Source organism: Fusarium tjaetaba (genome assembly GCF_013396195.1).
Source record: "Fusarium tjaetaba strain NRRL 66243 chromosome Unknown NRRL66243_c0000013, whole genome shotgun sequence".
Lineage (NCBI taxonomy): Eukaryota > Fungi > Ascomycota > Sordariomycetes > Hypocreales > Nectriaceae > Fusarium > Fusarium tjaetaba.
The window spans coordinates 1-12,656 of record NW_023501209.1 but is presented as its reverse complement, the minus strand read 5'-3'; the positions used below and the strand labels follow the sequence as shown (position 1 = coordinate 12,656).

The following is a 12,656-nucleotide window of genomic DNA, read 5'->3' as shown; positions in this document are numbered from 1 at the left end:
GCTCGTGGTACAGAGGCACTCCCCTGTCACTTGACCCGCTGGATCTTCCACCCACCTCATGCGCCATGCTACCTTGTACCTAATAGCCAGTAAGTGTGCCTGCTCGGTGTACGGAGTAGCACCGCCACATATACCGTCAGCCACACGCTGCGCCACTTTGTTCCGCGAGCTACCTAGTAGTATCGAACGATTGAGGTACGGCTTGTTAAAGATTTGTTGGAGCTCCAAGCCATACTTTGCAAAAGGGTTTTTGCTTGGCTCTTCGAACTTAGGGGATCAATTGATATCAGACACCAATGCTGAATCGGAAATCTGTGCTGGGAAAGCCCGGCTTCGTCTGTCGGAGCTGTGTACGACAATATCAGTATCAGCTGCGCCGGGCTTCCACTTCAACACAGGACAATATCTATGATGTTGTATGTGTTGGCGGTGGGCCAGCAGGTCTGAGCTTACTGACAGCTCTTCGTGAGTTTTTTCTTGCCCGCTCAATCAACAAATAACTAACAAACAGTAGGGGCCAATCCTCTAACGGCTGGTCTCCGCGTTGCCCTCATCGAAGCCCAGGACCTTTCCAAAACCAAGTCGTTCTCACTCCCTTTGACCCAGTTCTCCAACCGATGTAGTTCTCTTACCCCTGCGTCGGCTCAATACCTCGACAAAATCGGTGCATGGCGGCATTTACAGCGTGAACGTGTGCAGGGCTACCAGGAGATGCAGGTTTGGGATGGAGTGACAGGTGCCCGTATAGAGTTCGACTGGCCACCCAGTACGACCGGGGACAAGACGATTGCCTACATGGCTGAAAATCTGAACTTGACATCCGGCCTACTCAAGAGATTGCAAGAACTCGGCGGAGTGGACGTCTTTGACAAGGCGAAAGTGGAGAGTATTGATCTGGGCAAGGAGATTGAAGACTTGGATCTGAGTGATTGGCCAGTCGTGCAGCTCTCAAGTGGCCAGTCACTAGTAGCACGACTTCTTGTTGGCGCAGATGGGGCAAACAGTCCAGTACGCACATTCGCCGGTATCAACAGCCGCGGATGGGACTATGGTAGACACGGCGTTGTGGCAACCCTCGAGCTCGAAGGCGAGGGCTGGGGCGGCCAATTCAACAAGATTGCGTACCAGCGATTCTTGCCTACGGGCCCAGTTGCAATGCTCCCTATGCCTGGAAAATACGCTACGTTGGTCTGGTCTACTACACCTGAGAAGGCGGCTTTGCTCAAGAGTCTGAGCCTCAAGGACTTTATCGCTATGGTCAACGCCGCCTTCCGTTTGAGTCCCGTTGACATTGCTTTCATGCATACGCAGGAGAATAACCAGGTGGAGGAACTATCTTGGCGCTTACAGCACACTCATGTTGACGCGGAGTCTCTTCCACAGACCGCTGTTGGAGTTCAGGAGGGGAGCATCGCTTCTTTCCCTCTGAAGCTGCGTCATGCCGACACCTACACTGGCGAACGCGTCGCACTTGTCGGCGATGCGGCGCACACCATTCACCCCTTGGCTGGTCAAGGCTTGAACCAGGGTCAAGGGGATGCCCAGAGCCTAGCCAAAACGATTGAGTATGCTGTCTCCCATGGTCAGGATCTTGGCACTCAGCTGTCTCTCGAGCCTTACAACAACGAGCGCTATGCCGCCAACCATGTCATTCTTAACGTTTGTGACAAGCTTCATAAACTCTACTCTGTCGAGAGTGGTCCTCTTGTGCCGCTTCGTTCAGTTGGTCTTCGGGCTGTCAATGCTCTCGGTCCCCTGAAGAATTTCTTTATGGAACAGGCTTCTGGGACTGGTACTAAACTTCTGTAGACTTCTGGCCAGACAGGCCAGACAAACCCTCCAACCCTCAAAGCATGTACTTTTGTCTGCAACACTAGAACTGTACATATCACACCCAAGAATAATGGAAATAAGATGATTCATTGCTATTTCAGAACACGCATCACCTCTACATAGCTTCTCGCTCGAGCACACGACGTTTGCGGGAGTAATTACCGTGGTCTCCCTATCAGCTATGATTACAAACAAAAGAAACCCATTCTAACCTTCTTTCTTTTCGAAAATGCTTCACCTATCGACCTCACCTATGATTGGATTAGCATGATTTCCTAGTAAACGAAAGGAAGAAAACTTACCGAACACCAGATCCATAGTACCAATAACCGCGACAGCATCGGCCAGCAAGTGACCCTTGGAGACGTGATCGAAGCCACCCAAGTGGGCAAAACCAGGAGCGCGAATGTGGCATCGGTATGGTCGCTCGCTACCGTCAGAAACGACGTACACACCCATCTCACCCTTAGGGGCCTCGATGGCAGAGTAAGTCTCACCAGGAGGAACAGCGTAGCCCTTGGTGTAGAGCAAAAAGTGGTGGATAAGTGCCTCCATGTTCTCCTTCATGGCGGATCGAGGAGGAGGAGAGACCTTGTAATCCTCAACACGGACGGGACCTGCGGGCATCTTGTTGAGGCACTGGTGAATAATGCGGAGTGACTGTCGGAACTCCTCCATTCGGCAGAGGTATCGATCGTAGCAGTCGCCATTGGTTCCAACGGGAACGTCGAACTCAACCTGGTCGTAGGCATCATATGGCTGGTTCTTTCGGACATCGAAAGGAACACCAGAACCTCGAAGCATCACACCAGTGAAGGAAAGGTTCAGGGCGTCAGTGGCGGGAACAACACCAACACCCCTCAATCGCTCAATCCAGATACGGTTATCAGTCAACATCTCCTCGGTCTCGTCGATTCGGTCGCCGAATTGGGTAGCCCACTGGTAAATATCGTCGAGAAGGCCAACGGGTATATCCTGATGAACACCACCGGGTCGAACGTAGGCAGCGTGGAGACGGGCGCCGGAAACACGCTCGTAGAATTCCTGGAACATGTCAATTGCTGATTTTCTTCAACCACGCATGATGCACCTACCATGAGCTTCTCACGCTCTTCGAACCCCCACAGGAAAGGTGTCAAAGCACCAACATCCATAGCGTGTGAGAGAACAGACATCAAATGGTTAAGAATACGGGTGATCTCGCCAAACAGAGTTCGGATAAACTTGGCTCGCTCAGGGATTTCGACGTTGAGAAGCTTCTCAACAGCAAGGGAAAAACATTGCTCGTTGGTCATCATAGAGACGTAATCAAGTCGATCAAAGTAAGGCAGAGCTTGGAGATAAGTCTTGTACTCGATCAATTTCTCAGTACCTCGGTGCAGCAGACCGACGTGGGGGTCCGCTCGGACGATCTCTTCACCATTGAGCTCGAGAATCAAACGCAACACGCCGTGGGCAGCGGGATGCTGAGGACCAAAGTTGACGGTATAGTGTCGAACCTTTCGGTCCTGGACGGAGTTCTCGCGCGACTTTCGGGTACCGGCTTTTCGGGGCTTGGAGAGGCCGTAGGCATCTTGGGCGGATGAGAAGTCCTCGTCAACGGGGACGAGTCTGGTGCCGACGGGCTCGACAGCGGCGGCATACTTTCGTAGGCAGGTCGTCGAGAAAGGGCGGGCGGCGAATGTTGCTGGCCGCATGCACAGGCTCTTGGCGCCTCGGCTGGCGAGTCGGAGAGAAGCCATTGTGTAAAGAGCAGAGAGGGGACGGCCGTTAGTGAGACGAGATGTGTAGAGTCTCCCGAGAGGGCCTCTGGCTCGAGGTCAATGGCAGGTTGATGGAGGGGAATTCGCCTTCGTGATAGTGGCCGTCATCTCCCGCGGTCCGGGGATCTGTGTCGAAACCTGGGCGCTTTGCTCTTGGTGGTGGGCCGGACTATTGTTCTTGCGGAGGACTAACCAATCAGAGGTCAACTATTACTCGTTGATTTTTCCACTCCGCGACCAACATCTGTCACCAATTGCATCGCATCACTCGGCCGAGTAGTATACTGTAATTGAGAAAAGTCGTTCTACAAACTTGTACGGGTTTCTATCTTGTATGGTTCAAGGTGTTTCGAAAAACATGTATTGATTGAGATTTTGTATTCTTCTTATGAAGAACAACCTTCACTTTTTGAATAACCCGAGCTCATCGCTGCAACTTGCCGCTAAGAATCGAAGCCGTCATCTATTCTCTAGGCCCAAGACGAGGAATTCTTGATTTGCCCCAGCTAACAATTCCCGGATAAGTGAGAATAGTAACTCATACAAGGCACTTTTGATCTCTGAGTTAATCTTGACTGCAAGGAAAAGACTGAGTAAACTTTGGTGATACATTTCATCGCACAATCTTGGAGCTGTAAATGAAGTTGATCTTGCTCCTCTGCATTTTCTTTATCTCTGAGATGAAACTTCACATGCCTAATGTCAAGTTGAACTAGCGTTCTGATTGATATGATAAACGACTGCATTATAAGTGTTATCTTTTCAGTGTCAGGTCTGCATCTTCCTTTACTCCTATTCAGCTATATGTAGTTCGCTCCTCAACAGACCAAACAGAACCTCGTCTAGCATTTCCCCATTCTTGCAAACAGCACCTCTCCTGGTGCCTTCTTCGACGAGTCCAGACTTCCTTAGTACATTCTGGCTTGCTTTATTGCCCCCATTGGCACACGCCTCGATCCTGTTTAACTCAGGCCATGTTTCGAAGCACCACCGTATGAGTGCCTTGGCAGCTTCAGTTGCATAGCCTTTCCCCCAGGCTGTCTCAGCCAACCAGTAGCCCATCTCCCACGTGCGGAAATAGACGTCGTTCTTGGCCATCATGCCTATAGTGCCTATAAACATCGGTTCCGACGAAGGGTTCTCTGTTGCGTTGGCCTTGACAAAGATGCCACAGTGTTGACCACCGCCGTCAAAGTTATTGGCTACGTTGTTGATAAAATACAATGCATCGGCCAGTGTGTAAGGGGATGGGAAACCATCGCGCAGGTTTTTGGAGATGGACTTGTTGTCAGCTGCTTGGGACATGACTTCTGCATCTGACGGATAGAATCGACGGAGGATGAGTCTTTGCGTCTCGAGTATTCTTGCTCCCGGCTCCTCGCATGTTGGCGAAGTTGCTGTCAACTTTCTTGTGTTGGCCATGGTGGATGCCCCTTGAAGTAGATAGCAAGTTCGTCTGATCAAGTGGTGTTCTCCAAGGCGCAAGTGTTTGTGATGTTTCAAACAAGAACAGCAAATTAGAAATAGTGTAACTCGGGCTTACTTCGACAGTCCAGAAGGTGAGATGTCTCCAGCTAATGAGTTGGTCTTTATAATCCAATACGTATCTGCCGATATGAGCACTTCAGTGACTCACGACAGCGATGCCTCAAAAGGGGCTATCGTTGCCGTGCTCGCCGATATACAAAAGTCCCTACACGCAGCTAGTGTCTTATCCGTACAGGCAGTTGCATTATATGCCGCCAGCAAGTGGAGGTTACGACAAGTCCAGAAATAGAAGTATAATCGAACGATACGTAGCAAGCCACCCGGATTTCGTACCTAGGGGACGAAAGAAAACTCAGAACTTTGGTGCTAAAAACGAATTAAAAAAATTCAAGTAACTTAGCAAAAGTTTAGGCAAAGTTTAGGATAGCTTTTGTTAAGGTTATTTTGACACCTCATATCAAAGGTATGATGTTTTCTTGCTCTCACCTATGTAAGTACTCATTAATACTGGGTGAAAGATACTACTGGTTCGTAATCCTTGCACAAATTCGACAAGGCGTTAACCTTTTTTTTTTATACGTAACGACTATAGTGAATTGTATCTATGGCTACCGCAGCTTGTTCTATGATGCGGCCCGCTGTGCAAAACAACCCGGTAGTGAGTTATGAATAAGTAAAGTGGAATGGAAGAGGACCATCTCAAGGCTCTTTCGTGTTTCCTCATGACAACTACATATCAATTCCCTAGTATTATCAGCACCTGCTGGTTGATATAACGAGTAATATTTTATTATTGTAACCATTATTATACGCTAAGCGCCATACCTTCTCCTAGAAGAACAAGACCATAGCCCGTTTTGACGAGATGCCAGTAAATGCCTTGTATCGAATGTCAAACCGGGCAAAACAGAGCATGCCACTATGGAAGATACACGCTAGCGTTTTGGTAACCTTTGTTTCCCATTTGATCCACTCCATGTCAGGTCTCTACCGTTCCCTTGATGCCGAAATCTATCTCTTCTTCTCCCTCACTGCCGAGCCGCAGGAGCATTAAGGTATACATTTAGACCATAGGGGCCATTGTTTCTGCCAACGCCGCGACCAAGATCGAATGATGTAGGCCGTTATGAACAAAGGGGGAATAAAGAAAAAGGACAATGCCTCACTATCCCCGTTGGGGAGAAAACGCCGCAAACAGACCAAAACGAACAATAATAAACTTTTAATGAACCCCTCGCCATGCCCCAGAAGATGCAACGAACGACATCCCGCTTTGTAGTGATGAACAGTGCTTTTGTTAGGAAATGTGAAGGATGACCTAAAGGTCATGTTGTGTTACTGACATAGGAAATTATGGCCATGGCCAAATTGTAAATGATGGAATTTGGAACCAACCCCGGAAACGCCAACAAAATCATATCAAGATCTCCGAGCAATATTGACACCTGGGTTGACGAAGGCTCTGTATGCAATGTCGCAAAGACGTCGCACGACGTTGGTCGTTCCACCTGTGACCTGAGACTCATCGAAAATGAACTTGGATGCAACTGAGAGTCTGTTCTTAGGGTCACTCTCGTCGGCATGTTGAGGAGCAGCATTGCCGTAAGGAGAATCGAAATGTGGAGCAAGTTCTCGAACAACTGCAATCGAGTAGAGAACATCGCGGTTCTCACGACCATCAAGTAGATAGCGCATTCTCGAAAGTATTTCCTCCCTAGGCTTGGGGGCAGATGGACCAGCGGGATCCTCCCGCGTACGCACGAACTCGGCCAGGCTATGCCAGAAATCAAATTGTCGGCTTCGGTAATTGTCAGGGTCTTGCATTGGTGGGCAGAGTGGGTTGACTGATAGATAGTCTCCACACAAAAGTGCCTCAACAACTCGGACACGGTTTTGGGTCTCCTTCGCATCACCATCGTGCGGCAGCGTTGTGGTAACGATAGCAGAAGCTGTAGCGGGAGGATTGTATGCTGCTCGCGCAAGCTCCCACACAAGGCGCGTCTCAAGAATACCAGAGTAGGCCATCTGGGTTTGATCGTTGACCTTGACAGCCTCCAAAGCCTTGAGAAAAGATGCCATCAATTCGACGAGGCGCTGGTTTTGCGGAAACGAAGGTGATCCATTTTCTGTGAAGTGGTACCATCCGGATTCGAAGAAAGAGGCAAGCCCAGGTGCGTACATTTCATGATACACCTTGGTAATTTCATTGCGAGTCCCCTCAGTGTGGGCAACATTCTGGGACGGAGGAACTGTGCCCAGGAGATCGATAATTTCATCAATCTTCATTTTGTTGGCTGTCAGAAACGCGCGTAAGCAGATGATCTCAACAGCAGCGCAGCAAACGACGAACAAGGGTGAAATCAATAGTAGGGGGCGCCACCTCTAAGATGTTGGTTGTTGTCAGCAAGAGGCCTTTGTTCAATCGCTCTAGAGCTTTCCGCGTTTGAGGTTGATGAGAATCCTTGAAGGGCTGGGTCGATTGCGGGCGGATACTCGTATGTCGACTCGGATTTGACAGGAGGAGATGCAACGTTGGAAAAACTCGAGTCGTAGCTAAGCGAGGTGATAGACGGGTTAGGGCTTGCTGTTGTCGCGTGAGCTGTTGCATACGAGCTTGGGAGCATAGATGGCTGGCTGCCGTATGAGTTCGTTGGTCGAGCGGTAAGGGCAGTGTTGGGCGCTATCGACGAAGGGACAGTTGAAGGCACAGAGCTTGGAACTGTGGGAGGAGTCCTTTGGCTGGGCGCAGGCTGGATATTGGAAGATGATTGTCCACCCGCTTGTTGTCTGAAAATGGGGTCGTAACCGAGACACTCGCGCTTCGACTTTTTACAGTTGTTGCAAGTCGGGTGTGTTTCATCGCACTGGGAGATGTTAGAGCTGTGTTAGGCGGGGTGCTATCTCCACCAAAAAGTAGAGAGGGGGGGTTGTGCAGCTGCCTAGGAGATGCACGGTAGCTGTGACCAATGGCAAGCTAAGCAGAGCTCCCAAAACCTCGAGGAGCTAAGACTCCAAGGCAATCCATTTACTGGACGCTCTGAGGTTGGAATTGGGCGATTGCGATACAAGCATTACTTGGGGAAATCTGGGGTGCTGAGTGCTACGTGAACGTGCGTCTTGCTTGTTTCTGTGACCTCCTGGCAAACGAGCAGGTGTGCAAGAAGCTGCAAGCTTGATGCAGCACAGGGTTTTGGATAACCTGCTATAAGCTCACCACCTGCGACACGTATCTGAAGCCCGCCTTCTTCCCGAGTCATCTTCTTGATTCGTCGCGTCCCATCTCGTGTTTCAAGGTCACGAGCTGCACAAGGGGAGATAAGTATGAAATCATAGCTCACCTTTATACGGCGTTTTCTGCAAGTCAGACAGCCTGTTTTTGTCCGACGTTTAATTTCCTACAGTTCAAAGTCAGCTTCTATCTCCAAACCCTTGGCTAGCTCTGGACTGTTGTAACGAGACCCCTAACCAAGCTTCAATACACACCTTCTTCGGTCCCCTGTGACCCAGAAGCCTCGGATCGTGAGGAATAGCATAACGAGCCATGGAATCGGGAAGACCGTAGCTTGCCATCGGCATGCCTTGGTGGCTATAGAATGGCACACCGCCTGACGTGGGCGCCATATGCATGTTCATCGGCATGCCCTGCGGATTAGATACCGGAGGTCCATGTGGGTTTTCGATTGTTCTCATGCTAGGCAGCGGCATACTGACGGGCATAGGACTCGGTCTGTATGGCTCCGTTGCTTGACTTGTGACTACAGGATAAGGGGCATATTGGGCGGCTGGTTGGCCTGCCGAGGACGCATAAGGCATCGAGGAGCCCGGATAGCTCACATGCTGACCATGAGGTAGCCCTGGGTGCTGGTTGGACATTTCTGAGTTGGGTGTGGGTGTCGAAGCAGCCTCGGGGGCCCTGCTGTCGCCGTTCTGCTGAGGAACCGCGGGCGGAGCGGCAGAGGCAGCAGGAGCCGAGGCTGGCGTGGGAGACGGCACGGAAGAAGAGACGGCGAAGGGTGCGGATTCGGAGGATGCGGCGAGTGTAGAGGTGGGAACTGGAGCGGTCGTCGAGGCGGTCGGGCGGTCCGCAGCCGTGAACGGCACTGAAGCAAGCTCGGTGATGGGTGGTAGTGTCGTCTCGGCAGCAGCAGTGTTGAGAGGTCCAGCAGTCGTGTTGGAAGCTGGAGGAGCGGTGACAGATGTAACTATGGGAGCTAGAGAAGAAGACTTCGATGTCGGGGCAGAAATTGTAGGATTATTGGGAGAGTCACCGTGACTCTGCCCATGGTCTTCTTGAGCCATGTTGTTTTTTAATTAGAAATTTTTATGGAGCCTCAAAGCAAAGTCAGGAAGAAGGTCAAGCGACCAGGGGGACGCGACCCTGGGTCACGGAGGAAGTCGAAGTGCTGGCGCTGGGCAAGGAAGATCAAGAGGAGCCAAAGCCAGGGCGTGGCAGGGGGAGCAAAGGCGTGCAAGAGGGGCAGAACCCAGGACCAGGGGTCGCGACACGATGCGACGGCGATGCAACTGCCACTGAGAGTAAAAGCAAGAGTCGCGATGATGGATGGGGCCAAGACCATCGACAGGTGACGCGCTGGAGGAGGAGGAAGAGGAGCAGCAGCAGCAGCAGCAAGAGCACAGCGAAGAGGAAGATCGCAAGACCCAGGGGTCCAAGAGGCGGGATCGGAAGCGAGGCTCAGAGGCTGAGCTCCAAGATCGGGGGCAAACAGGAAATAGAGTTGGCACGTCCTGTCCCTTCGTCGTCGTCGTCAAGCATCGAAGATACTAGGTATACTGTACTGTACAATACTATACAACAGAATAACTGGATCGCCCCCTGCCCGGTTGCCGCGTGGTAGTGGTAGTGGTGGGAGTGGTGACCGTGGTGGTGGTGTTGGTGTTGGCCGCCGGGTCCCAGTAAATTGAAAAGTTCTAGTGGAGACGGGCCGGGCTTTGTAGGCCGATGCCCATACGGGATGATCGATACTCGACAAACAAGCGCCGCACGAAGATGGTCCAGTGAGCGACCTGCTTCACTCTACTTGTAGAACTTATGCAACAGACGGACGGGTGTGTAAACGAAATGGAGGCGAGGTATTTGCCCAGAGAACAGTTGGCGGAGGAAGAGACAGATACAAAGGAGAGGAGCCTCGCTTATTGAGAAGGCTGTTTGATGAGGCGCTCAAGGACGGGTGCGAACAAACAAACAGTCGGTCTTCAAAGTTTGCAAAATTGGAGTTGAATGGATGTATGGTTTCCATTTCAGTTCCTAGCATAACGCATCAATCGAGCAAGCAGCTGAACGGAAGAATAGTAGCTCCAGCTAGAGCCTCTTTGGAGCTGGAAGCAGCTGGAGGTGCATTAGCGGCGCATCGCCCGTCGAACGACAGATCTTGGCCAATCTCAATCTTCTTCAAAGCTTTAGTTACCTTGTATATAAACTTCACACAGACATGGTTACTCCATAATCTCAATCTCATGGATACAGAAATATCACCTACATATGCTCATCATCTCAAGTCGGCTACTACCTACTAACGAGAATTTCTTTTTTCGCGTTTCTCCTTTACTCGCTTGACTAGACCCCTAGTATCCAGCAATTCTGGAAGCACTATAGAAGCTGTTACCGTGCCCAAGCTCTGTGGAATACCTAACCCTGTTAATGAGGCGCAATACCGGACAAGGTATCCGTATAGCATGGATGATTAGGTTAGCTTGGCAGAGATTCCGCGAGGATTAGTTGACTGTGTTTATAATACATACTCATATGTGTTGTTATGCAATACATTTCAATGAGGCTGGCCAGCATATAGCGGAGTACCTGAGGAGACGGATAAGACCTGTCTGTTACTCCGTACGGGCAGCCATGATCTTGTATTGTCTCCGGAGCGCCATGTATCTTCAATCTAGCAGAGGATTAAGTAAAATGCAAGCATCGATTAGAGTTCAAGGCTTCATCTGCACAGGCGCATACAAGAGTTATGTCCGTGTACCGTACTCTGCATGTGGTATGGCCTGGGCAATCCTGGCTTGAGTTCGATACAAGGCGGCAACTGGCTTGATTGTGTGCCACTCATGGCCTATCGGGAGCAAGGTTCTCGTCCCGTCGTAGACTCCAACGCTCAATACACCCCTATTCTCTGTGATGAGCATGAGCAGGAGCTCAAGTTGAAAAGTTCCGACTGAGATTAACGCTTGGGCTAGACCTGGATAGTCAATCTTCAGTGGAGGTCATCTGGGGCCTAGCTGTCATTATCCATTTGTTGTCTCTTGTCTCCTTGCATAGATAGGCAGCCAACCACTGCACTGATCTGCGTATCCGTATCTCATCCATCCTCAATCGAACGCAGACAGCTTCGAACTTCTCCAAAAATGTCAAAGTCAAATCCCCGCAAGCCACTGACCCCACAGCACATCCCTAAGAGACTTTACTTTCCTTCCAAGTCATTCTATAGGAGCCACTAATGTCAGGTACCAACCAGACGGTGCTCGCTGGCTCGAACCCAACCAGCAAGTGGAAGGAACCAAAGCTAACTGCCGTCCCTCCCTTACCTCTCTGCCTTTCCCTTCTCTGTTTCCATTCGTTCATTGTTCTTTGGGATGAGTCATACAACGTACCTGTCTACCTACTAAGTTATCCACTCCATGCTTCGAATTTAGATTTGCACTTAATTCTTATTATATCAAACTTCGAAACCCAGCTACTCCGACCGACTCCGTACTCTGCAAGATTACCTTTCGTCACAATCGTCATTTTTACCTACAAAAAGTATCCCTTTATGTCCTTTCTCCGGTCGTTTCTCACAAATAGGTACCCGTCGGGCTAGGTCACGGTGAATTGCAAATCTTGCCGTTGTCCGCACTCCCCAATCTTAAGATATCCAATATCATCTCCCCCCCTCTTCCAATTTCAGCAAATCCGAAATCCCTGCTCTCTGTGTCACTTCGTCTTGTTCCATCTCAAGGAGATACTTACCAAACTGGGAGCCAGAAGCCTCAAAACAGGCGCCGTTCATGCATGCACCATAACACAACGAGACGACTGAGTGTCTTCAACCGTCAGTTTGTTCGGTCATGTTTTGGCTTTCTGGCCGTACCCGTACACGATATACATAGATGCCTACGTCCAATGGTAAGGTCCCGACGTAAGCGAGACGAGCCTCTCCATAGCTTCAAGCCATGGTTCGCTAATGAACCATCCACCCATATGGATCCCACCCAAGTGCAGCGGATCCTCAGACCTGGTCCATTCCTGCACTGTGCTCTACCTATAGGTACAAAGTCGCAACGGCAATGGCAATCACCCACCAACCCACCCTCCCTCCTCTCTGTAGAAGCAAACATCCCGGCTGACAGACGGCGACGGGAAGCAAGCGAGCGAAGGCCGTCAAGCAAGGGGTGTTGAGGGAGGGTGTCTAGCCAACCGGCTTTTCTTTCCTACGCATCTCACTATCTCGCCTTACTGGTCGCCTGCCTGCTCCCTCTCTCGCCTACCATTAGTTCCCGGATTCCTGGAACGCTGACCTTAAACTTGACCACTGCTTGCTGGCTCAGTCCTTAGCCCCTCCCTCCCTC

General features: G+C 50.5%; 5 protein-coding genes across 5 annotated transcripts; 1 reads left to right on the top strand and 4 right to left on the bottom strand.

Moving 5' to 3' along the window:
* Nucleotides 1–296: 296 nt before the first annotated feature.
* Nucleotides 297–1,809, top strand: FTJAE_424 (ubiquinone biosynthesis monooxygenase Coq6; the record flags this gene model as incomplete). The annotated part of the gene is made up of 2 exons (XM_037350623.1): nucleotides 297–465; nucleotides 515–1,809. The coding sequence occupies 2 exons, from the start codon at nucleotides 297–299 to the stop codon at nucleotides 1,807–1,809; spliced, it is 1,464 nt and encodes a 487-aa protein (XP_037212367.1).
* A 258-nt stretch (nucleotides 1,810–2,067) lies between these two features.
* On the bottom strand, nucleotides 2,068–3,575 carry FTJAE_423 (NADH-ubiquinone oxidoreductase 49 kDa subunit mitochondrial; the record flags this gene model as incomplete). The annotated part of the gene is made up of 3 exons (XM_037350613.1): nucleotides 2,068–2,084; nucleotides 2,136–2,877; nucleotides 2,928–3,575. The coding sequence occupies 3 exons, from the start codon at nucleotides 3,573–3,575 to the stop codon at nucleotides 2,068–2,070; spliced, it is 1,407 nt and encodes a 468-aa protein (XP_037212366.1).
* Nucleotides 3,576–4,388: 813 nt separating this feature from the next.
* FTJAE_422 (n-acetyltransferase p20) lies at nucleotides 4,389–5,018 on the bottom strand (the record flags this gene model as incomplete). The annotated part of the gene is made up of 1 exon (XM_037350602.1): nucleotides 4,389–5,018. The coding sequence occupies one exon, from the start codon at nucleotides 5,016–5,018 to the stop codon at nucleotides 4,389–4,391; it is 630 nt and encodes a 209-aa protein (XP_037212365.1).
* A 1,485-nt stretch (nucleotides 5,019–6,503) lies between these two features.
* Nucleotides 6,504–7,370, bottom strand: FTJAE_421 (negative acting factor; the record flags this gene model as incomplete). Its single annotated transcript, XM_037350591.1, has 1 exon — nucleotides 6,504–7,370. One exon carries the CDS (start codon nucleotides 7,368–7,370, stop codon nucleotides 6,504–6,506), a length of 867 nt encoding a protein of 288 aa, XP_037212364.1.
* Nucleotides 7,371–7,444: 74 nt separating this feature from the next.
* FTJAE_420 (transcriptional regulatory) lies at nucleotides 7,445–9,383 on the bottom strand (the record flags this gene model as incomplete). Its single annotated transcript, XM_037350580.1, has 2 exons — nucleotides 7,445–7,948; nucleotides 8,568–9,383. The coding sequence occupies 2 exons, from the start codon at nucleotides 9,381–9,383 to the stop codon at nucleotides 7,445–7,447; spliced, it is 1,320 nt and encodes a 439-aa protein (XP_037212363.1).
* Between the last annotated feature and the right edge of the window lie 3,273 nt (nucleotides 9,384–12,656).